The 22,654-nt window shown below is 42.4% G+C and overlaps 1 protein-coding gene across 12 annotated transcripts in view; it reads right to left on the bottom strand.

Moving 5' to 3' along the window:
- Nucleotides 1–303: 303 nt before the first annotated feature.
- Nucleotides 304–22,654, bottom strand: part of HTR1F (5-hydroxytryptamine receptor 1F) — a 206,534-nt gene continuing 184,183 nt past the window's right edge. For 9 of the 12 annotated variants that reach the window (XM_084611826.1, XM_084611824.1, XM_084611820.1 and 6 more), the window contains 2 exons: nucleotides 12,464–13,738; nucleotides 304–2,134 (listed from right to left, as the gene is read on the bottom strand). In XM_084611826.1, coding sequence (XP_084467952.1) covers nucleotides 12,606–13,700 — 1,095 coding nt within the window. In that variant the 5' untranslated portion in view covers nucleotides 13,701–13,738 and the 3' untranslated portion in view covers nucleotides 304–2,134; nucleotides 12,464–12,605. Of the gene's footprint in view, nucleotides 2,135–2,686; nucleotides 5,001–12,463; nucleotides 13,739–22,654 lie in introns of all 12 variants that reach the window. The other 3 variants (XM_084611822.1, XM_084611823.1, XM_084611825.1) reach the window with 2 other exon arrangements.

The following is a 22,654-nucleotide window of genomic DNA, read 5'->3' as shown; positions in this document are numbered from 1 at the left end:
AAAGAAAGGTGCATTCTCATTGGTTGACAGAATTATTAAAATATGTTGATTTTTCAACTCAATAGAGCCTTTACACTAGCCTTGGTACCTCGTTTTGCTTCCTAGAAGGGAACACTATAACTACACACATTTATTCAAGGAATTGTATAGCTTAATATTTTCAGATTCTTATTAATTGTACATTTTTTAGTATACTAGAAAATGGTGAATGATATTTTTTTATTTACTAGAGAATTAACTTTTTGCTCATGATTTGTGTCAGGCTACATTAGGATGGAAACTAAAATGTAATTGAACACAAAACAGCATATAAAATATATTTTATTAAACAAAACAACCTTAAATGTTTTGGATACATAAATTTCTCATCAAAACACATTTCACATTTACAGTTAAATGATTTATTAAACAGAAGGATTAACTGTAGTTAGTGAATTAAATTGGTTATTTGGGGTCAGCCTGGGCAAATTTTCAAATATGCCTACGTGAAAGTGACTGGAACTTAAGGTCCTACTTGCCCAAGTCTCTTGAAAATGAGATTGTTTCCTAAATTACTCTAAACTGTCTTTCAAACTTTTCAACTAGTAGATCTCATCCTCTCCCTCCTTACTCTTATTCATAGACTAGAAGACACAGACAAGTTTTTGTGTTGTTGTTTTTTCTCCAACTCCCAATTGATTTCTCAGTTTGGAATGAATGAGTCCAAATAAAGAGAATATTTTTTCTGTACCTGCAGAAGAGGCTACCGCTGTCTAAAACTGGTTTAGCACTTCATCAAAGTCTGGTTCCAGGTGCTTAGCTAGTGATTTCCACCAGTTCAGTGGTGTGACTTTCTTTAAACCATCATCAGCAAACATGTACTGCTTGAATGGTTCACGTCCAGCCCTGAAATTTATTATTGGTATGATTAGTGATACCCCATGTCACAGCAGCTGCTGCTTCTTCAGCAGTTACATATATACCTGGTAATTGGCAAGAAAATTAAGTGCAGTAAGTGCTTGATCCATTTGTTTCTTTACTGCCTGCAATTTAACTTTGTAGTTGAGTATTTCTTTTTTTAATGTCTCAAAGTTCTTTCCAAATTTCAACAACTTCAGCAATACAGCAGTAGTCGTTCTACTGTTTGTTTAAGGCTATGAAAATAGATATCTGTATTTCAGTACATCATGTATATTCTCTTTAGTCTGATGTTGACTACTTTGGCTATAGTAGTTCCATCTGTTTTGTTGCAATTTTCTTCACAAATTGTCATCAGAATAGGACAATTCTTAATAAATAGCTCAAAACAGTCAACCACTGAATTCCATTGTACTTCATAGAGGAAAATTAGTTTAGACCCTCCTGTTCTCTTTGCTGAAGCGAACTGGTGGTGATGAGAATATTTTGCAATTTCAGCAACGTTTTCTCTTATTCTTGGAGTTGTACGTAAGTCTTTGGCTAAAAGATGCAGCAAATGAGCACTGTACCCATAATGTTGTACGTTTCAGGTTTCCTTCATTATCTTCTAGATTTTGTTTAATCTTTGCTACATTTGCAGCATTGCCTATGACAAAGGTATACACTTGAATTTTTTGTTCACAGTTTATCGATTTTACTGCTGCTTAAATATTCTGCTAAATGCATGTTTCCTGATGGATCAATTGTTTCTGTAAGATAGACAACTCCGTCTTTGTCACACAAGCACAGACTACTGGATCATTGTGTACATTGCTCCACCCATCAATTTAATGAATTTCCTGTCAATATTTATTACACACTATTCAGTTTACTTCTTATAGATTGTATCCAGGAACCTTCCAGGGATGTCTGCTCTGTTGGGTGGAGTGTTGACTGGTCGTAATGAGCGAAACTTGTCAATGAAACGTTTGTTCTAAACAAGACAAAAAGGAGGATGTGTTGCAAAAGTGAACCAAGCAATCTTTTCATCTCTGGTGTCTTGCTGGAATTTGCTGGTCCTGATTATTAAGTCATCTAGGGTGTTACCGGATGATGAAGAAAGGCTGTGTGGTGTTTTTTATTACAGGTAATTTACTGTCTGACAAATGTGTAGTTGCCATGCTGCTTGTGGTGTTGGCAGATGACTCTGAAGTTGCAGACGATGGACATTCGTAGCCCCTTATGTGTAACCTGGACTCTGGGAAAAAAAATATGGTAAAAAAAAAAAAAGTCACGGTCACTCCCTTAGTATTACTCAGTGCACTGCTTTAAAAACATGAGATTGTAAATGAAAGATTCCTCTTACTGCAGCTATTTATACCACTGTTGAAGCAATACAATTAATTCTAAACCCAGTTCATACTGAAAATAATTAATCTAGTGCAAGGATTATTTAAATCTGTTTGAACCCTTATCTCTAGCACCATACCAAACATATTGGGGGAAAAACACTTTTTATATGTTAAAATTCATAAGTGCCTAATAAAACTTTACTATTAAACAGGAAATCTTCACCTAGGATGATTGCACTATTGAGCAATAAAAAAATCACTTCAGAAGTCCAGCAGTATCAGTAAAAATGTAATTGATAAATACTCCCACAACTAATTAACTTACTAATTATATTTTGAACACAAACATTTTGAAGTTCAGAAGTAAGTAATCACCCAAAACACAAATGTATCTTTTAGCAGCATAGTAAGACATGGTGGGTCGTCCATAAGAATGGTGCAAAAATAAGTTTACTAACCAGTTGATCCAGATAGTTCAGACCTGTCCACATCTTCAAAGTCATTGCCTCTTGAAGAGCATTTTTCATGTTGTTTTATTCTGACAACCAGGCCTTGCAGCTCTTTCTTGCACTGCTTACATTTGACACATGTTCCTTTTTACCCAGAGGTACAGGAATTTCTTGAAAATATTCCCCGATAGGGGTCTTTTTTACAACCTGCCCCCATGGCAGGTTTTTTCCTTCAAGTTCCCAGGTGTTGAAATCAACACTAGAGGCTGCACTCTGAAGAATGTTGTCTCTTCTTCCCCTGGTGTCCTGCTTTGGCACCAGTTTTGCTCCTTGCTGGTTGCGCCCTCTGCTCCTGCTCCCTTGTTACGAACTCCTCTGCCCCCAGAAAAGCACACCAACTACCAGCAATTCAAGGCTTCTGCCCGTAATACCTACATGCCTTTTGCACTGCAGTATTTGATTGTTTAGAGATGGGGGGGCAGTTGAGAAATTAATGGATTTGTGTCTCTCTGCAAGCATGCAAGGACACAGACCAAGGCCATTTACTTGAAGTGACCAGTCACCCAGACACAATGTCTGGTAGTTACTGAGCAATCAGTGTTTTAACATGAGCTGGAGAGTAAGTGCCCATGGTGGTTGAAGTAAAAAAAATTGTAATTTATGAACTGAGCCAATCAGAGCTCAGGTAGGGAGCCGCTATAAAATAGGAGACTGAGACCACCCAACTGGGCTAAGTGGATGATCCTGTTGATGTCTCCTAGAGTAAGAGGCTGTCCCCCAATGCCTGTGATGACTTTGCCAATTTCTTGCACCAGCAGCACTGCCTCTGGGTCCCCTACCAGATCAAGCCCTTCATGAAAGACCTATTGTGCCCTATTTATAGAGCTTTGTTTCAAAAGTTTAGATGCTTTCCCCTGATTCTTTCTTTCTTTCGACAAGCACACTTTTCAGGCAACGTTTTTGATACAGGCTCATGGGTTCAGCATATTTTTTTTTAATTTAAATGTCTTCAGAGATTACAAGTAGAATAGGCCTTAACCCATTTTGTATTGAAATCAGGTTTCATTTGAAAGAGGTTTATTTTTTTTTAAATGTATAATAGATCTATTATTTTTTTAAAAATACACCGTGTCTCATGATGTATACATGGAACTTGGTTAGGTGCGATACTGCGGCCTCTCCACATTGCTGTCCTGCTCTCTCTCAAAAGTTGGGTATGTCAGCCACAGCCCTTTCTATCTCTTCCCGGCCTTATGTAGCCCCTGCCCTAATCCTGACTTTCCCTCCTTCCCTGTATTAATTCTATAAACCCTCACTAAATCCTGTGTTCGTTTTCTCTCTCTCTTCAGTGTGTATGTGGGTCATTGCTCTGTGCACCATCATGGTTTAAGGGTGCACAGATTGCAAGCAACCCATCAGGGCTGCTATTTAAATAGCTTTTGTTGCACCTCCTGGCATAGTCCATTCTCTTAGTACAATTAATTTTTGAGCACCTGGTGCAGACCTTTAGCATTTTCAGGAGTTCACGGGGACACCTAACTGGGTGCCTGTGCTCAAGCCATTGGCTGCTCAGTTAGCTTGGGTGTGGACCAGTCACCATCTTTCAGCCTCCTGAATGGCACCCAAATGACTATTTGCTGCTGTCCAAGCTTTTGAAAATGTTGGGCATTAAACTTTTCTTTTTTCTGTGCTTTTTCACTCATCTGTAAAATGGAGATAATACCTACCTACCTCAAAGGGAGGCAGTGAGGGTTAGTTACTTAATATTTCTTCAGTGCATTGACATCATAAAGTGAAATTATGGGGAGATAAGACTCAATAGTTGAGGTTGCAACAATCTTCTAATGTAAAGTTCAGCTTTAGCTGCAATAGGTTGCCCGCCTGGAGAATTGACTGGGGACATTGGAAATGATCAGATTTAACCTGAAGGCAAATGTGGAAGAAAAATCCATCAAACTATTCTTGAGATACAGGTTATTTAAAAAAATAGCCTAATTTGAATTTTGTACTTCATGCTTATTTGTCTTTCCCCATGTTTAGAACTGGCTGGCTGCTTTACTACCATTTCAGATTCTTCAGCATTGTGCCCCCTTAAATTGCATACTGTTTTCATTTGAAGAAAATAGGTTGTAATTTGTGGCAGTTTTTGTTGTGGGTGGCTAGAGACCCCCCCTTTGTTCCCACTGATTCAGGATCTGTGTGCTTGTGTATGCGAGTGGGAGAACATGTCCTCTTCCATCAGCTGTTTGCAGCACAGAAAGAACTCGAGACCTCCTATGGCTGATCTTTTAGCTCAAATAGTCGAGGACTATTCCTTGGAGTTCTGTAATATAATGGAAACTAATTGTAAGTAGAGTGACCGCTAGCAGGCACCACTAATTAGGTGCAGCCTTCAAATGCTGGGGTGTTGCCAATGAAGCTCTAGATATTGCAAAAATTGTCTACCACTGGTTATATCCTAAAGCATGAAGATTATTAGTTCTTCTGATTACACCTTAATTGTTTCACTAGTGCTATAAAAAGGAGTAACTGCTGTTTTTAAAAAGCTAAAGGATAAAGATTAACTTGAGTTTCAATGCAATGGATATTTAGAAAGAAGAAAGCAATGTTTAATTTTGGGATGGTGACACGTTACTATGGACCTAGAAGCCATCTTGGGCTATAAGTGGAGATGAGAACATATTTGCTAATACTGTTCATTTTTTATGTAGCAACTTCTTATATCTTCAGAACTGGAGCTAAAATTATACCTTCCCTAAAACATGGATTCAAGTGATTTGAACTATTATTGTATTAAAAATATCATCACTCAAATAACTGATGTGATTCACCACTTAAATACTTTTTTTGGCATTACTCTGTCTCGAGAATTTTAATATGCAGTTAGTATGTCAGCTATTTAACTAACCAAGCCAACTGTTCTTTTATCCAAAAATGTTTCTGTTAGAAATGTCTTCAGGGGCTCGAAGGTTTATAGTTGAAACAAAAATTGATTGGAACGTAAGAGAGAGGAGAAGCCTCTGGTTTTTTAGACTCCAGATTCAATAAGATTGTACTAGTGTTGTTACTTTGCTCCGCTAACATTATTGACTTGCTCAGCTACAAGGTTTGGCACCAGATCATTTTGACACAGATGAGTTTCTGTTTAGTGCCGCATTATTCACACTGACGTTACTGACTTCCTTCTGCACCATTTTATATGATCAAAATCTGTAACCTGGTGCCTCTTGGCAAACCTGTGCTGCATCAAGTTTCCCAAGTCTTGAAAATCTCCTAATATGTCATAAAGCCCCTGAGCCAGGTAGCTACACAAGAGAATCAAATTTCACTTCCAAAAATGTTTATAACCCTCATGATTGCACAAAAAAGCATGAAAATAAAATGTTTATAACCCTCATGATTGCACAAAAAAGCATGAAAATGTGACCTAAGTGCACCCTGTGGTTGGCAACAGTGGAAGGCTTAGAACTTGGATCTAACTATGCCCCTTTATTCAGAGACCAATCCCACCCTGTCCCATGTGGTGCATTGTGGGGTTTTGCATACCCACAGCCGGTGCATGAAGAAACACTCCAAGACCAAACCTGTACATCTACCCTCTGCGCCATGTGCTAACTCCTAACTTACCCCTCTGCTTCTCAAATGTGTGGCCATAATGGCAAGTCTGATGTGGACTGAATCTGGGGATACCGGTGGGCAGGCATCTTTGTAACATATCTGTGTCAGCAGGGATCCAGGATTAGGTATGCGTGTATTCATGTATAATTTTGCGTGCGGGGGATGGGGGAGGTGTGATTCATTGTCTTTACTTATGGCTACCCAGAAAAAACTGCCTCTGCACTCTCTCGCAGCTAGAGGAAGTGGCACAGGGCCAAAAGAGTGGGACGCCCTACACAATCCTGGTCCCTAGAATTCAATGGGTTTGCTGCTTTGGGCAAAACCTCTTGGCTGTTTCAGGATCTGACCCGTAGCAATGTAGCATTAAATGTTTGCCTTAATCTTTACAAGGTTTCTAACGGTCCTTTTCACATACCCTGTATAGGGGAAAAAAGGAATCTTCCCTCACACTGCCACAACCAGGGTTTTATACTGTCATAGTCACATGGACAGCAAAGACCAAGTGTATTCTGACAGGTATAATATGTTGAGTTTGGAGTTGCCTGTTGAGTGATTTTCCTCTCATTGTTACAAAGATGGCACTATTAATACTGCAACTAATGGCATTAAGAGTTTAGAGGATGGCTGCAGATCCTGATTGTCCAAAAGCACGCTCTGATCGATTGGATGGGGGTGTCTCTTGATGCAGTTGTGCCCCAGCTCACAATGGTATACAAGTGAGACCTCCTCACTAAAATAAACGTGCTCACAAATCTTCATGCCCTTCTAAGGGGGGTCAGGGAGACATTCAGGGAGAAAAAGAACAATAAAGCAACCTGGGGAGAGGAAAAAGTGACCCAACTGAGACTACCTGCTCTCACATACTAGGTGTGGCCTCTTCAACTACTTCATTTTTTACAGTAAAAATTAATTTAAACTGGGGACTAACTGTTCAGTATTCCAAATTGTTTCAGAATAGCAGGAACTAGTAGCACGATCTCTTAAGGTTGCCTGGCAGTTCCTAATATAAGACACTGTTTTTAATTGCTTTTACCTTTATCAAACCTTAACCATTTGGGCTAAAATGTTCCATGTGAGGTAGGTGTCTCAGGCTGAACATTTCTGGAAAACTTCACCCAAAAGGGCTCGGGTATTTCTGAGAATGAGGCTAGGAAAAATGTTGGTTTTGCACATGTTAAATTGTTGAGATTTTTTTTCTTTGAAAAGTTCTAGTGGCCATGCTTTAGGGCAGGGACTTGAAATATAGCAAGGAGGTGGCTGGTGTCAAGGATGTCCCTTTTGCTATCCCTGTGAAAATCCACCCAAATGTAGCCAAGGCATAAGGCTTGGCCGAATTCAATTTTTATTTTTTTCATGGTGTGGATAGGTTATATCAGTTGATTTCTAAGCAATCTTTTTTTTAAAAAAGATTTTTATAGATGTAAATGTTCACCATTGTGATCTGACCCCCTCCCATTTTCCACAATTGACAGTAGATGTTGAGAATCAAAAAGCTGAAGCTTTAACTGTTAAAACACAAATTGCCAACATCATATGTCAACATATAAAAAGTAAAACTGTGTTCTCAGGCAAAGAAAGAGAGAGTGGTATTTTATCTGTAAATTTCAATGATCATCAATGAAAATATTGTTTGTTTGGTGTATACACAGTGAAATGGATGTTTACCAATTAAATCTAATCCATCCCAGCCTAGTTCTAAGCCTTTGAAAAATCACAGTTCACATGTTCAGACTTCAGAGATTTTTGTCTATTAACATTAAAGATTCCATGCACATTGAGCATGCTCCAGCCTCTCATGGCTCCCATTGCTGATCAGATGGCATCTGTGCCATCCCCACAGAACTGAGCATGCTCGGGTCTCCAGCATCAAAGCTGAATTTTCCCTCTAATTAATCCTCCAGGTTGGGGTCAGGCTGGGCAGCTGCTTTCAAGAGCAGGGAGCCTGTGACACTCTCTTCCCCCAGTCTGTGCCCAGGCAGTGGTGGGGGACGAGAAAGATGCCCGATTTGAAAGCAGAGGGGACAAACAGCAGACTAGGGAGAGGAAAAGGAGATTGGGACTGCAGAAGGGGAGACAAACTGACTGAGAGTTTGGGGAGGGGGAGCGTTGGGACTAATTGGGCAAGGACACTAAGACCTGGTGAGGGAAATGGGGTGGACAGGAGGAGAGAAAGGAACTGTGAGGCAGTTGGCTGGGTCATGGGTAGAAACACTGAGATCTGAGGAGGAGGTGGGGGAAAGACTGGGACTGTTTGGACAAGGAGACTGGGCCTAGGAAGTCGTGTGGGAGGGAAGAAAGATGTGACAAGGCACTGGACTGTGGGGGGAGAACTGGGACTGCCAGGACAAAAAGCCGGGAGGTGGTGGGAGACAGATTAGATGCTGAAGGGAGACACGGACTGGAAGCCAGGGAAGGGGAGAAGGAAGGGAGGAACTGGGACTGGCTGGGCAAGGAGACTAGGACAAGGAACCAGAGGTGTGGAAGAGACAAGACAGGGACAGTTTGGAGGGGGTGGAGCTGATCCAACTGTGACCTGCTCCTAGCAGAAGGGGTCACACTTGATGGAATGGGGAGAAGTCTGTACCTATGAGAGACCACTCACCACCAGGACCTGGAATGGAACCCAAAGTTCCTGAGTCTCACCCTTTCTCTGCTGCCAACAAAGAGCTGTGAAATCCCCTGTGTCTATCCCCCTCAAGTGCTGGTCCACAAAGAGGATGATAACCTACTACTGCTATCAATTACTCCAGACAGAGAATGAGGGGAGGGGGCTATAAAAAGCTTCCTATTTTGATTTTATATATATCCATATACGCACACTTTTTCCCATTTACTAAGAACCTTTTCATAGGGGCAGGTTACAGGGTAAAATTTCAGTGAGACTTAAGTGCAGTCAAATTTTAGTTGGATGCCTAAAATCATGCATTTAAAAACAAATGAAATGTAAAACCAAGGTAGCCCATTCTGCTAGCAAAACGTCAGGCCAGGGTATGCCTACTGCTGTTGATGTACTTTTGCGTGTGAGTGAAAGCACAAGGCTGTATACAGCAGAGGTACTGAATCACGTGATACAGAACTACTTCAGTCCAAGAAGAAAAACTCTTACACACACGTACAGCATGCTGGAGAAACACCAGAGGTGAAACAAATCATGTGTGTGTATGAGGAGGGAGATCCTGGATGCTGTTAGAGAACTGGAGGTGATGGGAAGCAGCTAGCCACTAAAGAAATGGTACGCCATGATCTGCAAGTGGGGTGGTTTTTTTTTGTTTTTAAATAGGAAAATTACCCACTAATTACCATAGATTTGTTGGCGTCATATCTTTCACTACTGGTGTGTTCAATGATAAGCAGATGCAGTGCTGGGAAAACAATACAAGGAAACCACCTCTGCATCTTGTTTAGCAACTTAATTGGAGTTAGTGTATACTACTAGCAAGATGCAAAAATGACAACTCTCTCTTTATCTGTATATTGTGCCATTCTTTGAGCCTGAGCCATTGTATCTAGATCTGATAGCTTCAGGACCTTTCTCCTCAACAGCAATGCCTATTTTTGTCTGTCATCCGCTTTCACAATGTGTCACCAAGTTGCTTATAAGTGAAAGTAGTATACTCTGGCCCTCAGCACCAGCTCTGAAAACAGATGGGATCCACCACGCACTGCTCAGGTAGTAGCACTCTGACTTCTGGGTTAGCAGCTCTGGGTTCAAGACCCACCCCAGGCTATCCAAGCTGGAGATGGTGGTAGTCGGGAAGCACTGCACTGTTGGAGGTGAAATCCTTCCATTGAAATGTTACAGGGAGATGCCTTTGGTGGTGTATCTTTTTGAAAGTTGGATTCCATGGCACTGTTTGCAGAGAGTAGGGGACAAGCTATCGGGGGGAGGGATAGCTCAGTGGTTTGAGCATTGGCCTGCTAAACCCAGGGTTGTAAGTTCAATCCTTGAGGGGACCATTTGGGATCTGGGGCAAAAATCGGGGATTGGTCCTGCTCTGAGCAGGGGGTTGGACTAGATGACCTCCTGAGGTCCCTTCCAACTCTGATATTCTATGATTCTAAGTTATGTTCACTTGCAGCACAATGGATTTGGACATTACAGACTGTTGCTAAGGACAGAGTGGCTGCTGAGTCAGTGTACACTCACTGCGATGCTTTGGGTTACCTGGAGCATGAAAAGTATTTATATGCAGCCACGATCCATTCTGTCATATCCTAGTGTTTTTAAAATCTAACTCAGCTACGTAGATGGTATAGCTAAGCTTTGAATTGGATTCCTAGACAAGCTGGTGGATATATGTCTGGAATCAATAGTGAGGCAAATATGCAGTTGCTAATCTGACACACCTGAGTAACCTCAATCAAATCTTGGTGTGGAGGCAGGAACCCCGGCAATAAATTCAAAGTGGCAGAAACATAAGCTAAACACAACAAGCTTTGAATCCAATAGTTGTTTTGCAAGAAATGCCTCTTTTTTTTTTTTTTATGTTGTTGCTGTCTCAGCTGGTAACTAGCTGACAAAATACAAAAGGCTGTTAATTCTAGAGTTCAGCATACACGAAAAACAACACTGCTTTCCTTTGGTTACACACAGGATTTTTTTGTCTAATACTTTGAGTGCAATATGTCTCTTAAAATTAAAGATGAGCAACGCTTTATAGAAGCAACAGTTCTTCAAACCAAGGGTATAGGTACCAAGTACTGTACTTCAGGCTTTTGTAACAGATGCCCTAAATTACCGCACCCTGTGTTAGCTAGGAACCTCACTGCTGCTGCTTGCACTCTTGGCTTTGACATTAGGAGTAGCCCAAGTTCCAGTGGCTGTTAGAAGACACAGTTGGATGTTGTAGGCAGTGTACACAGGCTAATAAAGCCAATGGCTTAGCCTGGCAAACTGGTATATTTAGTCCTGAAAGGGTGTGAACCACTGGTCTGAAGTTTTTATAGCAGTCTAACAAGGGGCTCTGTTGTGGCTTTGAGCCATAGACCTGCATTGGGGGTGCAACCAACAGTCTTTCAGGGGTGGTAGTTTCCCTGCATACCCATAGGTGCTGGAGCGAGGGGTGCTGCTGCACCCCTGAGCTTGATGTGGATTCCATCATATACAGGGAAGATATGTATATGATGGAATCCACGTCATGTATGTATATTTTGGTTCAGTGGCTCTTGCATCCTCGCTATAAAAATTGTTCCAGCCCCCCTGGGCTAGGGCTGTACCCCAACCCCACCTTTGAGATGGCTGGGGCACTAAGGGGTATTAGCAGGGAGCAGCCCTGGGCATCGGGAGTACAAGGACTGTGCTTGTGCCTGTCATCTGAGGTCACTGGGGAAGGAGGCACAAGCAGGGAGGCATTTTACACCTTCCTCACCACTTGCACTCCCAAACCTTGGCCAGCTGCAATCTGACACTTCAGAGACTCTTCAGTTGCTGCTACTTGTCACCATTTAAACAATGAACTGTACTCCCCTCATCCTGGGTGCTCCGGCTGTTGGTTCATCTTACCTAGGTCAAGATTGCGACCATCCTCTGTGTGGGCGTGAGAGACCATGGAGAACACATAATGCTTGTTCTCACTGGACTACTTTGCCGAGGCTCGCGAACAGCTGGAGAGCCTTCTGTGCTGCAAGGGGTTAGTGGTCCCTCAGTGCATGCCCAGAGGTACACTTTATCTCAAAGGGAGGTGTGAGGAGACAGGGCAATAGCTGCACCCCAGCAGGCTCTGGTAGGATGCTGCATATCCTAAGAGTGCCCCCTACCTAGCGTGGGATAGGGTGGCTCCACACTGCCCCCACTGCAGGCCTGTGCCTAAACGGTATGATCGAGCCCTTAATGAAAACAGGTATTCTCCCTTTTCACAAATGCTTTATGGACCAAATCCTGGCTGTGTTTTACTCGATCGAAACACCCATTGATGGCGGTAAGTTTTGCCTAAGCAAAGCAACGCAGCATTTAGCCTTGTAGTATGATCAGTGAGTGATGTTTTAGGCTCCGATCCCGCAAAGACTTATGAATGAGCTTAATTTTAAGCATATAAGTGGTTGACTAAGACTACTTGTGTCTTAAAGCTAAGCAGCTGCATAAGTCTCTATACAGGATTGGGGCCATACGGAACCTCTCCTTTTCTAGCACAACATTGACCCCAGAGAATCTGTCTCTTTACAGCTTACCTTTGTATCAGTCGCACCTTGCCATGTATGTGTATGTCTTTCCTAAACACAACAAATGTCTCTCTTTAGAAGTCTTATCAATTTATATATATTTTAAAAAAAATCTCTTTTCAGGTTCAGTGTTAGAAGACCAAATACTCTGTCATTGCTTGCATTGCACAAGCTTCTGAAATGCTTTCTTGAAGTCTTCATTAAAGATTGTATAGATTAGCGGGTTAATAAGAGAATTGATGTATCCCAGCCATGTCAGGAAATTGGACATTTCTTCTGAAATGTGACATCTTTCACAGGTGTTAACAACAACTTCCTTTACAAAAAAGGGGAGCCAGCAGATCACAAATGCGCCCAAAATCAAGCCCAGGGTAGTTGCTGCCTTTCTTTCTCTCGTGCTGGAGATTCTTTGTTTTTTCCAGGTTTTCTCTTGTTTGGCCTCTGACTTAGGGCTTCGCAATGTGGTATGGATTTTATCCAAGTCTGTCGAGGGATCAGATGTTTTATCTGTTGTGTAGTGCGTCAAAGCCAATTTGGTGCTTCTCTCACTCGGTTCCAAGAGGACTTGTCCATTTACCTCCTCTCTTACAATGCGGCTTACGCTCCTTCTGTGAAATGTCTTTGCTGCTTTGTAGATTTTATAATAAAGGATCAGAATCAATGCCAGTGGGATGTAAAAGGCTCCAAATGTGCAGTAAATAGTGAAAGCTATGTGGTCGTGTTTGATGATGCATTCGTCATCTTTGCTGGTTGTCTGGTGCCTCCAGAACAAAGGAGGCATAGAGATAAAAATGGATATGATCCACACCACTGCAATCATGATGCCTGCATGTTTTGGTGTTCTTTTCCTGGCATACTCCACAGCATCTGTGATTGCTCGGTACCGATCCAAAGCAATAGCAGAGAGATGCAAGATAGAACAGGTACAGCACATAATGTCAACGCTCAGCCAAACGTCACACATTATTTGTCCCATGATCCAGGTCTCCTTCACAATATACACAATGCTGAAGGGCATCACTAGGACTGCAACTAGAAAATCAGTGACTGCAAGGGAGCAGATTAAATAGTTGGCAGGGTGATGGAGCTTCTTTGTCACAATTATTGCAGTCATCACCAGAGAGTTGATGGCCGTTGTCATTAGTGCCAGCACAGAAAGAGTAAATGAAACAAGAATCTTTGATGTCACTGTTTTAAACAGTTCTTCTGATGTGTAATTTTGTTCAGTTGAGTTTATGGGATCCATGTTTCCTTTTAAAGGTGACGTTTAACCAAGGAAGACACCTGTGGAAAAGGAAACACAATTCAGAAAGTGTGCCCATAAGGGTCTTAAGGAAAGGCAACCGGCAACATTTTAGAAGGTGCCTAAGTCCCAGTTACAAAAGCGACGTAGGAATCTGTCTGTCTGTCTGTCTACACTGGAGCTAGAAGGTCTGATTGAGTGTAGCTGTGGTGGCAGGAGCAGCTAACTGCCCTGAGCACAATCCCAACCAAGACCAGCGGTCCTTACTTGAGCGGCTACCTCTTCTACCGCTGCAGATACGCTTCTATTTTTAACTTGATCAGAGAGAGAGGGAATGTCTTTGCAAACTGGAAATGACACCTTCCAGCTCAGGTGCAGATATGCCCAATGTCCCATGGAAAGCCCCATAGGTTTTCTGAGCTCAGTCATAAACCATACCCTCACATAAAAGTAAACAAGGATTGGTTTACACACTATTAGAAGTTGTGCAGGAGAAAATTTAGCAAGGAAAATATATTGCACTTAAATACTAAGAAAATACATTTTAAAACCTACTTTAGGCTAGGTACAGTTTTCAAAAGTACCTAAATTATGAACAGAAAATTGGCATATGTATGTATAGTTCATACTTTAAACACAATGATTCATCTCTCCCTTTAAAAATATATAAACTCCCAATTTATTTTAAATGAACAGAAACATTTTTCCTTCACCATCACACCAGTATTATGTTAATACCTTCTGAAGCAATGGTAATTAGCAGGAGAAATATTATGGGGATAGTAATCTTTTAGGGACTTACTAGTGAAATAAAGTGTAGTTATTTTAGTTGAACAAAACTCATTTAATTGCTTTTAAGAACAGTTTTCTCAATATATTTCTTGGTGAGAAGATTTGAGAGAATCTGGCTTGATGATGTCCAGCAGCTAGTCTTACCTTAGAAAGCTTTAACAATCCAACATAGTCAATTATCTTATGCATTTCAGACTGCCTGATATTATTACTAAATTACCAGCTTGCAAAAAGCAATTTGTAAGTAATGAAACTTGAGTAACTGGTTTGGAAAGGTAGGGCAGGCTTTATGTAGGAGCCAGTGGAGCATGAGCGAGCTCTATCATTAAGAAAAGTGGCATAGGTAGATTCACAGAAATGGAGTCTGGGTTTTTTAAGATGACAGGCTGTGCATTCCTCCGGCTAGATTTGCACTGAGAACATACTGCAGGAGCTTTATGGGAGAATAACGACCATATGTCTCCTTACCAAAACAGCACTGTATATGCTTTTCTACTGGTCCCGTCTTGCACAGGCGTATGTGGATAGTTTAATACCTGCTAGTTTCTACAACACTACAACAGCCCTCCTACTACACTCGTGGTGCATATATACACCTTCTTGGGAGTCTTCTCTTCTGTTTAGAGAGGCATCTTCTCAGCTAAGCTAAGGTCTGTCCTTTTCCTGTTGTCCTCCTGGCAATTTACCCATTGTTTGTACTTGGTGATTTATAAGCTCTGCTATGGTTGAACTGCACTTCCATTAGAGCACTATGAATACCAGTCCAGATGTTGCTGTTGCACAACTAGGGTGTGCCAACTAATCTAGCAGCATCTGAGACAATGCGTCCTGGCAGTAAGAACTAGATTTGCCTTCCAGCTGGTGACTTCCAGCTATAGGTTAGAGATCCATCCACCTGCTCATGCCACGTGGGGTTGGATCTTTTGAAAATACCAAGCTCTGCAGGCAAGGCTTCTTGGATTTCCTAGTGTACTAGGCTGGTGAACCTGTTGTTGTGGAAAATGAAAACGAGTCACACCATCTATTTGGTTCAAACAGTCTGAAGCCCTTTTTTGAATAAAAGCATGCAGGGAGAAGGAGACAGATGGTCACATGCAGGTGCCACCCTGGTGTCTCTCTGCCCTGCCCCTATAATACCAGACTTATATAGGTCCAAATTCAAGCCAAATGATACATTTCCTTACCACTCAAGCATTATAAATAAAGCCTTATAAGGAATTAACAGAAGGGCAGTTTCATAACTGACGCACTGTATCATGAACAAGGTCAGCTCCCAGACTGCTGCACTGAGCAGCACAGCATGGGGAGGAGGTGACCAGCCCTCTGTGGAGAAAGAAGTGGTTTGGGACTATTTAGAAAAGCTGGACGGGCACAAGTCTATGGGGCCAGATGCGCTGGATCCAAGAGTGCTAAAGGAGTTGGCGGATGTGATTGCAGAGCCATTGGCCATTATCTTTGAAAACTCATGGTGATCCGGGGAAGTCCCGGATGACTGGAAAAAGGCTAATGTACTGCCCATCTTTAAAAAAGGGAAGAAGAAGGATCCTGGGAACTACAGGCCAGTCAGCCTCACCTCAGTCCCTGGAAAAATCATGGAGCAGGTCCTCAAGGAATCAATTCTGAAGCACTTAGAGGAAAGTGATCAAGAACAGTCAGCATGGATTTACCAAGGGCAAGTCATGCCTGACTAATCTAATTGCCTTCTATGATGGGATAACTGGCTCTGTGGATGAGGGGAAAGCGGTGGACGTGTTGTTCCTTGACTTTAGCAAAGCTTTTGACATGGTCTCCCACAGTATTCTTGCCAGCAAGTTAAAGAAGTATGGGCTGGATGCATGGACTATAAGGTGGACAGAAAGCTGGCTAGATTGTTGGGCTCAATGGGTAGTGATCAATGGCTCCATGTCTAGTTGGCAGCCGATATCAAGTGGAGTGCCCAAAGGGTTGGTCCTCGGGCCAGTTTTGTTCAATATCTTCATAAATGATCTGGAGGATGGTGTGGATTGCACCCTCAGCAAGTTTGCAGATGACACTAAACTGGGAGGAGAGGTAGATACGCTGGAGGGTAGGGATAGGATATAGAGGGTCCTAGACAAATTAGAGGATTGGGCCAAAAGAAATCTGATGAGGTTCAACAAGGACAAGTGCCGAGTCCTGCACTTAGGACGGAAGAATCCCATGCACTGCTACAGACTAGGGACCGAATGGCTCGGCAGCAGTTCTGCAGAAAAGGACCTAGGGGTTACAGTGGACGAGAAGCTGGATATGAGTCAACAGTGTGCCCTTGTTGCCAAGAAGGCCAATGGCATTTTGGGATGTATAGGTAGGGGCATTGCCAGCAGATCGAGGGACGTGATCGTTCCCCTCTATTCAACATTGGTGAGGCCTCATCTGGAGTACTGTGTCCAGTTTTGGGCCCTACACTACAAGAAGGATGTGGATAATTTGGAGAGAGTCCAGCGGAGGGCAACAAAAATGATTAGGGAACTGGAACACATGAGTTATGAGGAGAGGCTGAGGGAACTGGGATTGCTTAGTCTGCGGAAGAGAAGAATGAGGGGGGATTTGATAGCTGCTTTCAACTACCTGAAAGGGGGTTCCGAAGTGGATGGATCTAGACTGTTCTCAGTGGTAGCTGATGACAGAACAAGGAGTAATGGTCTCAAGTTGCAGTGGGGGAGGTTTAGGTTGGATATTAGGAAAAACTTTTTCACTAGGAGGGTGGTGAAACACTGGAATGCGTTACCTAGGGAGTTGGTGGAATCTCCTTCTTTAGATATTTTTAAGGTCAGGCTTGACAAAGCCCTGGCTGGGATGATTTAGTTGGGGATTGTCCTGCTTTGAGCAGGGGGTTGGACTAGATGACCTCCTGAGGTCCCTTCCAACCCTGATATTCTACGATCTATGATTATCAAGATCTTATCAAGATCTGCGGCTTCCTGTGGCAGTGTTTTGACTAGAGACTTTTTCAGGGTTGAGGGTGCATATAATGGACTGCTAGGGACTCTTCTGGAGGCCCTTTTGGTTCTTTTCTAGTTAGAGATTGGCCTCGTTCATTATCTGGGTCAAGTGCCACAGCCTAGCATACGTAAATGCTTTCGCTTAAGCCAAGTCTTAGAGGATACAGGCCTGTGGGCCTCTTGCGTTACAGCTTTTGCATATGTTGCATATAGCGCATAGATTTTGCCACAGAATGGGATGGGGTCAGTTTCAACAGCAAGGTTAATAGCAATTTCCCCCATACTGTTTAAGTCATTGGAATTTATACAGGCCCAGCTGGGCACTGGACAGCACTGAACAGCTAGCACACTGTATAATAGACACTTCCAGGATGTGTTAGCCTTGGGTATCAATATGCTAAATTCAAATCAATCAACTTCTCACTCTGCCACAGGCTTCTTGTGTGAATTTGGGAAAGTCACAATCTCTCAGGGAAACTAAAGCACAATGGTGATGGGTAGGCATGGCTGGGAAACAAGAATTCCATTTTGTAAAAGAGAGGTTTCAAAACTTGTTTTTATTCCACATCAGATCAGAACAAAGCCCTTTAAAAAAATTTTGTGGAAAAACCATGAATCATGCACCAAGATACCTGCCTCAGAATAGTCAATAGTCTAGTGGTTAGGGCACTGAGCTGGGAGAGCCAGGTTCAAAGTCCCTGCTCTTAATCAGGCAGTGCAGGGACTTGGGATGTGGAAGAGCCAGATCCCAGGTGAGTGCCCTAGGCTATTGGTGATTCTGGGTTGGATGTCTCCTCTCACTTGCAGCAGGAATTCCATCCTGGAACTGAGACACCTTCCTGATAATTTCATTGAAATAGAGAGGCTTTCATGAAACATAGTTTTGATGTTAGAGGTTTTTAAGGCCCGGCTTGACAAAGCCCTACTTGGGATGAGTGAGTTGGGGATTGGTCCTGCTTTGAGCATGGGATTGGACTAGATGACCTCCTGAGGTCCCTTCCAACCCTGATATTCTATGATGAATCTGCATTCTCCAGGAAGGAAAAATTCCTGACCTCCTCTGACACTATTTTCATTCTCCCACCCTTTCCTATCTATATAGTCCTTGCCCTGAAAAGTGTACGCTACCTACCACAATGAAGCTAATCTCAGTTGGTGTTTCTAGATGCTTTAATATTACTGAACATAGGGCTAAGTGCAGACTTTGTTGTTACTGCGATGGGATCACACTTGTGTGAGTAGTCAACTTCAACTTCCAGGTCTCTGCATGAAAATTTATCACAGTGCAGAGGCTGCATGCAAGGCCCTATTTATGACATAGGTCCTTACACAATATACAGAGCATTTTATAGGAGCCTCTTCATCTGTGGATGAGTCAAAACAAACCATCTGTGTTCATGCTGTATTGAAGAGGGTTCACATGGTAAAAGTGATTACGGAGACAGTAAAGCAACACACTCTATGTACTTATACAAAACTATTTTCAAAATCCAAGCTTCTTGCAAGCTTGACAAAAGTGGCCTTGAACTCCATGCTTTGAGAGGGGGACTAAGGTTACAGTATCCATTAGTCAATGGTATACTAGCTGCATGGAGAGATTTTTCACATATAAGGAACTGTGTTCCATTTTTAAAGGGCAAGGGTATAAGACAATAGCAGATATTTGAAAGACTTACAGCATCTGCTACAGGGTATTGCATTATGTTCTTCCTCAGAATCCGCTCAAGAATCCCTGCCAGTTAGCTTTGTATTTTCCCTGCCACAATAAACGTTAATGCAATTAAGAGTATTTTACAAAACCGCTATTAAAACATGAATTTGCTAATTCAATTGATATTCAGTTTCTGGCACTTAGACCAGAGCCTCTCTCAACCCTATGTGTGTGGGGAGGGGGGTGGAGAAGCTGCAATTCACTAAGAACATTCACATTTGAATCCGTTGTTACTGTGGATACTAATACTGCTGCCTGAGGAAGCATCCAGTTCTAGGAAAGGCCGTTATTATTACTTTGCACTGCAATGACTTGTAGTGTACTATGACAGTAGGTACGGTGTTTTACTATGCGAGTACATGCATTTTACCATACTGGCAATGTGTAGGATGCATATGGAAAATGCATATACAGTACAATGTAATCAAGAAAAGATGCATATAATGGGGTGTATTAACAGATGTGACATACCAAATCTGTCTATTGGGGAGCCAGAAAAAACAAGAACTGGGCAAGATTTCTCAATTTTGTACAGGAGTTCCCCTTCCCCCCTCTAGCCCCCTCAAAAAACACACCCCACCCATGTTTACATTTGATGCAGAAAACTTAACATGGTGTTAGTGGGACATGGGTTCAGGATGCCTTTGAGAAGGTTGAGCTCCACCCCCAGTGTTATAGATTAAGGTTAACCTCCAAGGTGAAGGTTTATCCAGAGTTATGGAATTATTTTACTTTCCTGCTATAAACACTAACAATCCTGGGAGAAACCTTGTTGACTGCAAGTTTTTCCCCATGATTTCATCTTGGCTTCCTGTCTGCAGGTATATTAAAGTATTGCAGTAAACAGCATGTCCAGCAATACCAAACAAACACATACACCACAGGGATATGTTGCTGGGAGAGCCATACCTCTATGTTTAACTCTGTTATGCCGTGCAAGTATTAATGTATTTTACTCCAGGAAATATTTATCCTCTACTGCATCCTTTATACTAAACAACTTGCTACATATTACAGACTAACACGGCTGCTACTCTGAATCTGCAAAAAGAAAAGGAGGACTTGTGGCACCTTAGAGACTAACACATTTATTTGAGCATAAGCTTTCGTGAGCTACAGCTCACTTCATTGGATGCATGCAGTAGAAAATACAGTGGGGAGATTTATATACACAGAGAACATGAAACAATGGGTGTTACCATACACACTGTAAGGAGAGTGATCAGGTAAGGTGAGCTATTACCAGCAAGTGGGGTGGGGGGAGATGATAAAACCTTTTGTAGTGATAATCAAGGTGGGCTATTTCATAGAATCATAGAATATCAGGGTTGGAAGGGACCCCTGAAGGTCATCTAGTCCAACCCCTGCTCGAAGCAGGACCAATTCCCAGTTAAATCATTCCAGCCAGGGCTTTGTCAAGCCTGACCTTAAAAACCTCTAAGGAAGGAGATTCTACCACCTCCCTAGGTAACACATTCCAGTGTTTCACCACCCTCTTAGTGAAAAAGTTTTTCCTAATATCCAATCTAAACCTCCCCCACTGCAACTTGAGACCATTACTCCTCGTTCTGTCATCTGCTACCATTGAGAACAGTCTAGAGCCATCCTCTTTGGAACCCCCTTTCAGGTAGTTGAAAGCAGCTATCAAATCCCCCCTCATTCTTCTCTTCTGCAGGCTAAATAATCCCAGCTCCCTCAGCCTCTCCTCATAAGTCATGTGTTCTAGACCCCTAATCATTTTTGTTGCCCTTCGCTGGACTCTCTCCAATTTATCCACATCCTTCTTGTAGTGTGGGGCCCAAAACTGGACACAGTACTCCAGATGAGGCCTCACCAATGTCGAATAGAGGGGAACGATCACGTCCCTCGATCTGCTCGCTATGCCCCTACTTATACATCCCAAAATGCCATTGGCCTTCTTGGCAACAAGGGCACACTGCTGACTCATATCCAGCGTCTCGTCCACTGTCACCCCTAGGTCCTTTTCCGCAGAACAGCTGCCTAGCCATTCGGTCCCTAGTCTGTAGCGGTGCATTGGATTCTTCCATCCTAAGTGCAGGACCCTTACTTCCAGCCCATACTTCCTTAACTTGCTGACAAGAATACTGTGGGAGACTGTGTCAAAAGCTTTGCTAAAGTCAAGAAACAATACATCCACTGCTTTCCCTTCATCCACAGAACCAGTAATCTCATCATAAAAGGCGATTAGATTAGTCAGGCATATCCTTTGTTGCAAGGATAGTCAGGCATATTTCCAGCAGTTGACAAGAACGTGTGAGGAACGGGGGGCGTGGGGGGGGGGAATAAACATGGGGAAATAGTTTTACTTTGTGTAAAGACACAGCCACTCCCAGTCTTTATTCAAGCCTAAGTTAATTGTGTCCAGTTTGCAAATTAATTCCAAGTCAGCAGTCTCTCATTGGAGTCTGTTTTTGAAGTTTTTTTTGTTGAAGAATTGCTACTTTTAGGTCTGTAATCGAGTGACCAAAGAGATTGACAGGTTTCAGAGATGGAAGTGTTCTCCGACTGGTTTTGGAACATTATAATTCTTGATGTCTGATTTGTGCCCATTTATTCTTTCACGTAAAAACCGTCCAGTTTGGCCAATGTACATGGCAGAGGGGCATTGCTGGCACATGATGGCATATATCACATTGGTAGATGTGCAGGTGAACGAGCCTCTGATAGTGTGGCTGATGTGATTAGGCCCTAGGATGATGTCCCCTGAATAGATATGTGGACACAGTTGGCAATGGGCTTTGTTGCAAGGATAGGTTCCTGAGTTAGTGGTTCTGTTGTGTGGTTGCTGATGAATATTTGCTTCAGGTTGGGGGCCAGTCTGTAAGCAAGGACTGGCCTGTCTCCCAAGATCCCAATGGCCCATCTTGATCATCACTACAAAAGGTTCTCTCCTCCCCCTTTTCCCCCCCGTAATAGCTCACCTTACCTGATCACTCTTGTTACAGTGTGTATGGTAACACCCATTGTTTCATGTTCTCTGTGTATATAAAGTCTCCCCACAGTATTTTCTACATGCATCCGAAGAAGTGAGCTGTAGCTCACGAAAGCTTATGCTCAAATAAATTTGTTAGTCTCTAAGGTGCCATAAATACTCCTTTTTTTAACTTGCTACATACAATTCATAGTGCATAGTCTTTAATGGCTTACAAATGTGTAAGCCCTGTTACTTGGCACAACATCTGCAAGAGAAGTTTACTGTGTCATTTCTTGGCAAATAAAGGGCCTGAGCTTGCAGACTTGACTCATGTGAGTCAGGGTTGTAGGATTGGGCTCCTAATACAGGTTTCAGCTTGTTCTTTTCTATAACGGACATGGTATGCCTCAAGGTGAACCAAACCACATATGCAGTCCTAGCTAAGGCAACTTCTGGTTGAGTGCCTTTATGAATGTCCTTTGATGCGGCAAATGACTGTTTTGAGTCATGGCATATCATTCAGTAGGTTGCTTGCACCTAGGGTGACCAGATGTCCTGA

The sequence above is a fragment of the Lepidochelys olivacea genome, assembly GCF_965140295.1.
Source record: "Lepidochelys olivacea isolate rLepOli2 genome assembly, chromosome: 1".
In the NCBI taxonomy this organism is placed as follows: Eukaryota; Metazoa; Chordata; order Testudines; family Cheloniidae; genus Lepidochelys; species Lepidochelys olivacea.
This window is presented reverse-complemented; position numbering and strand designations above follow the sequence as displayed.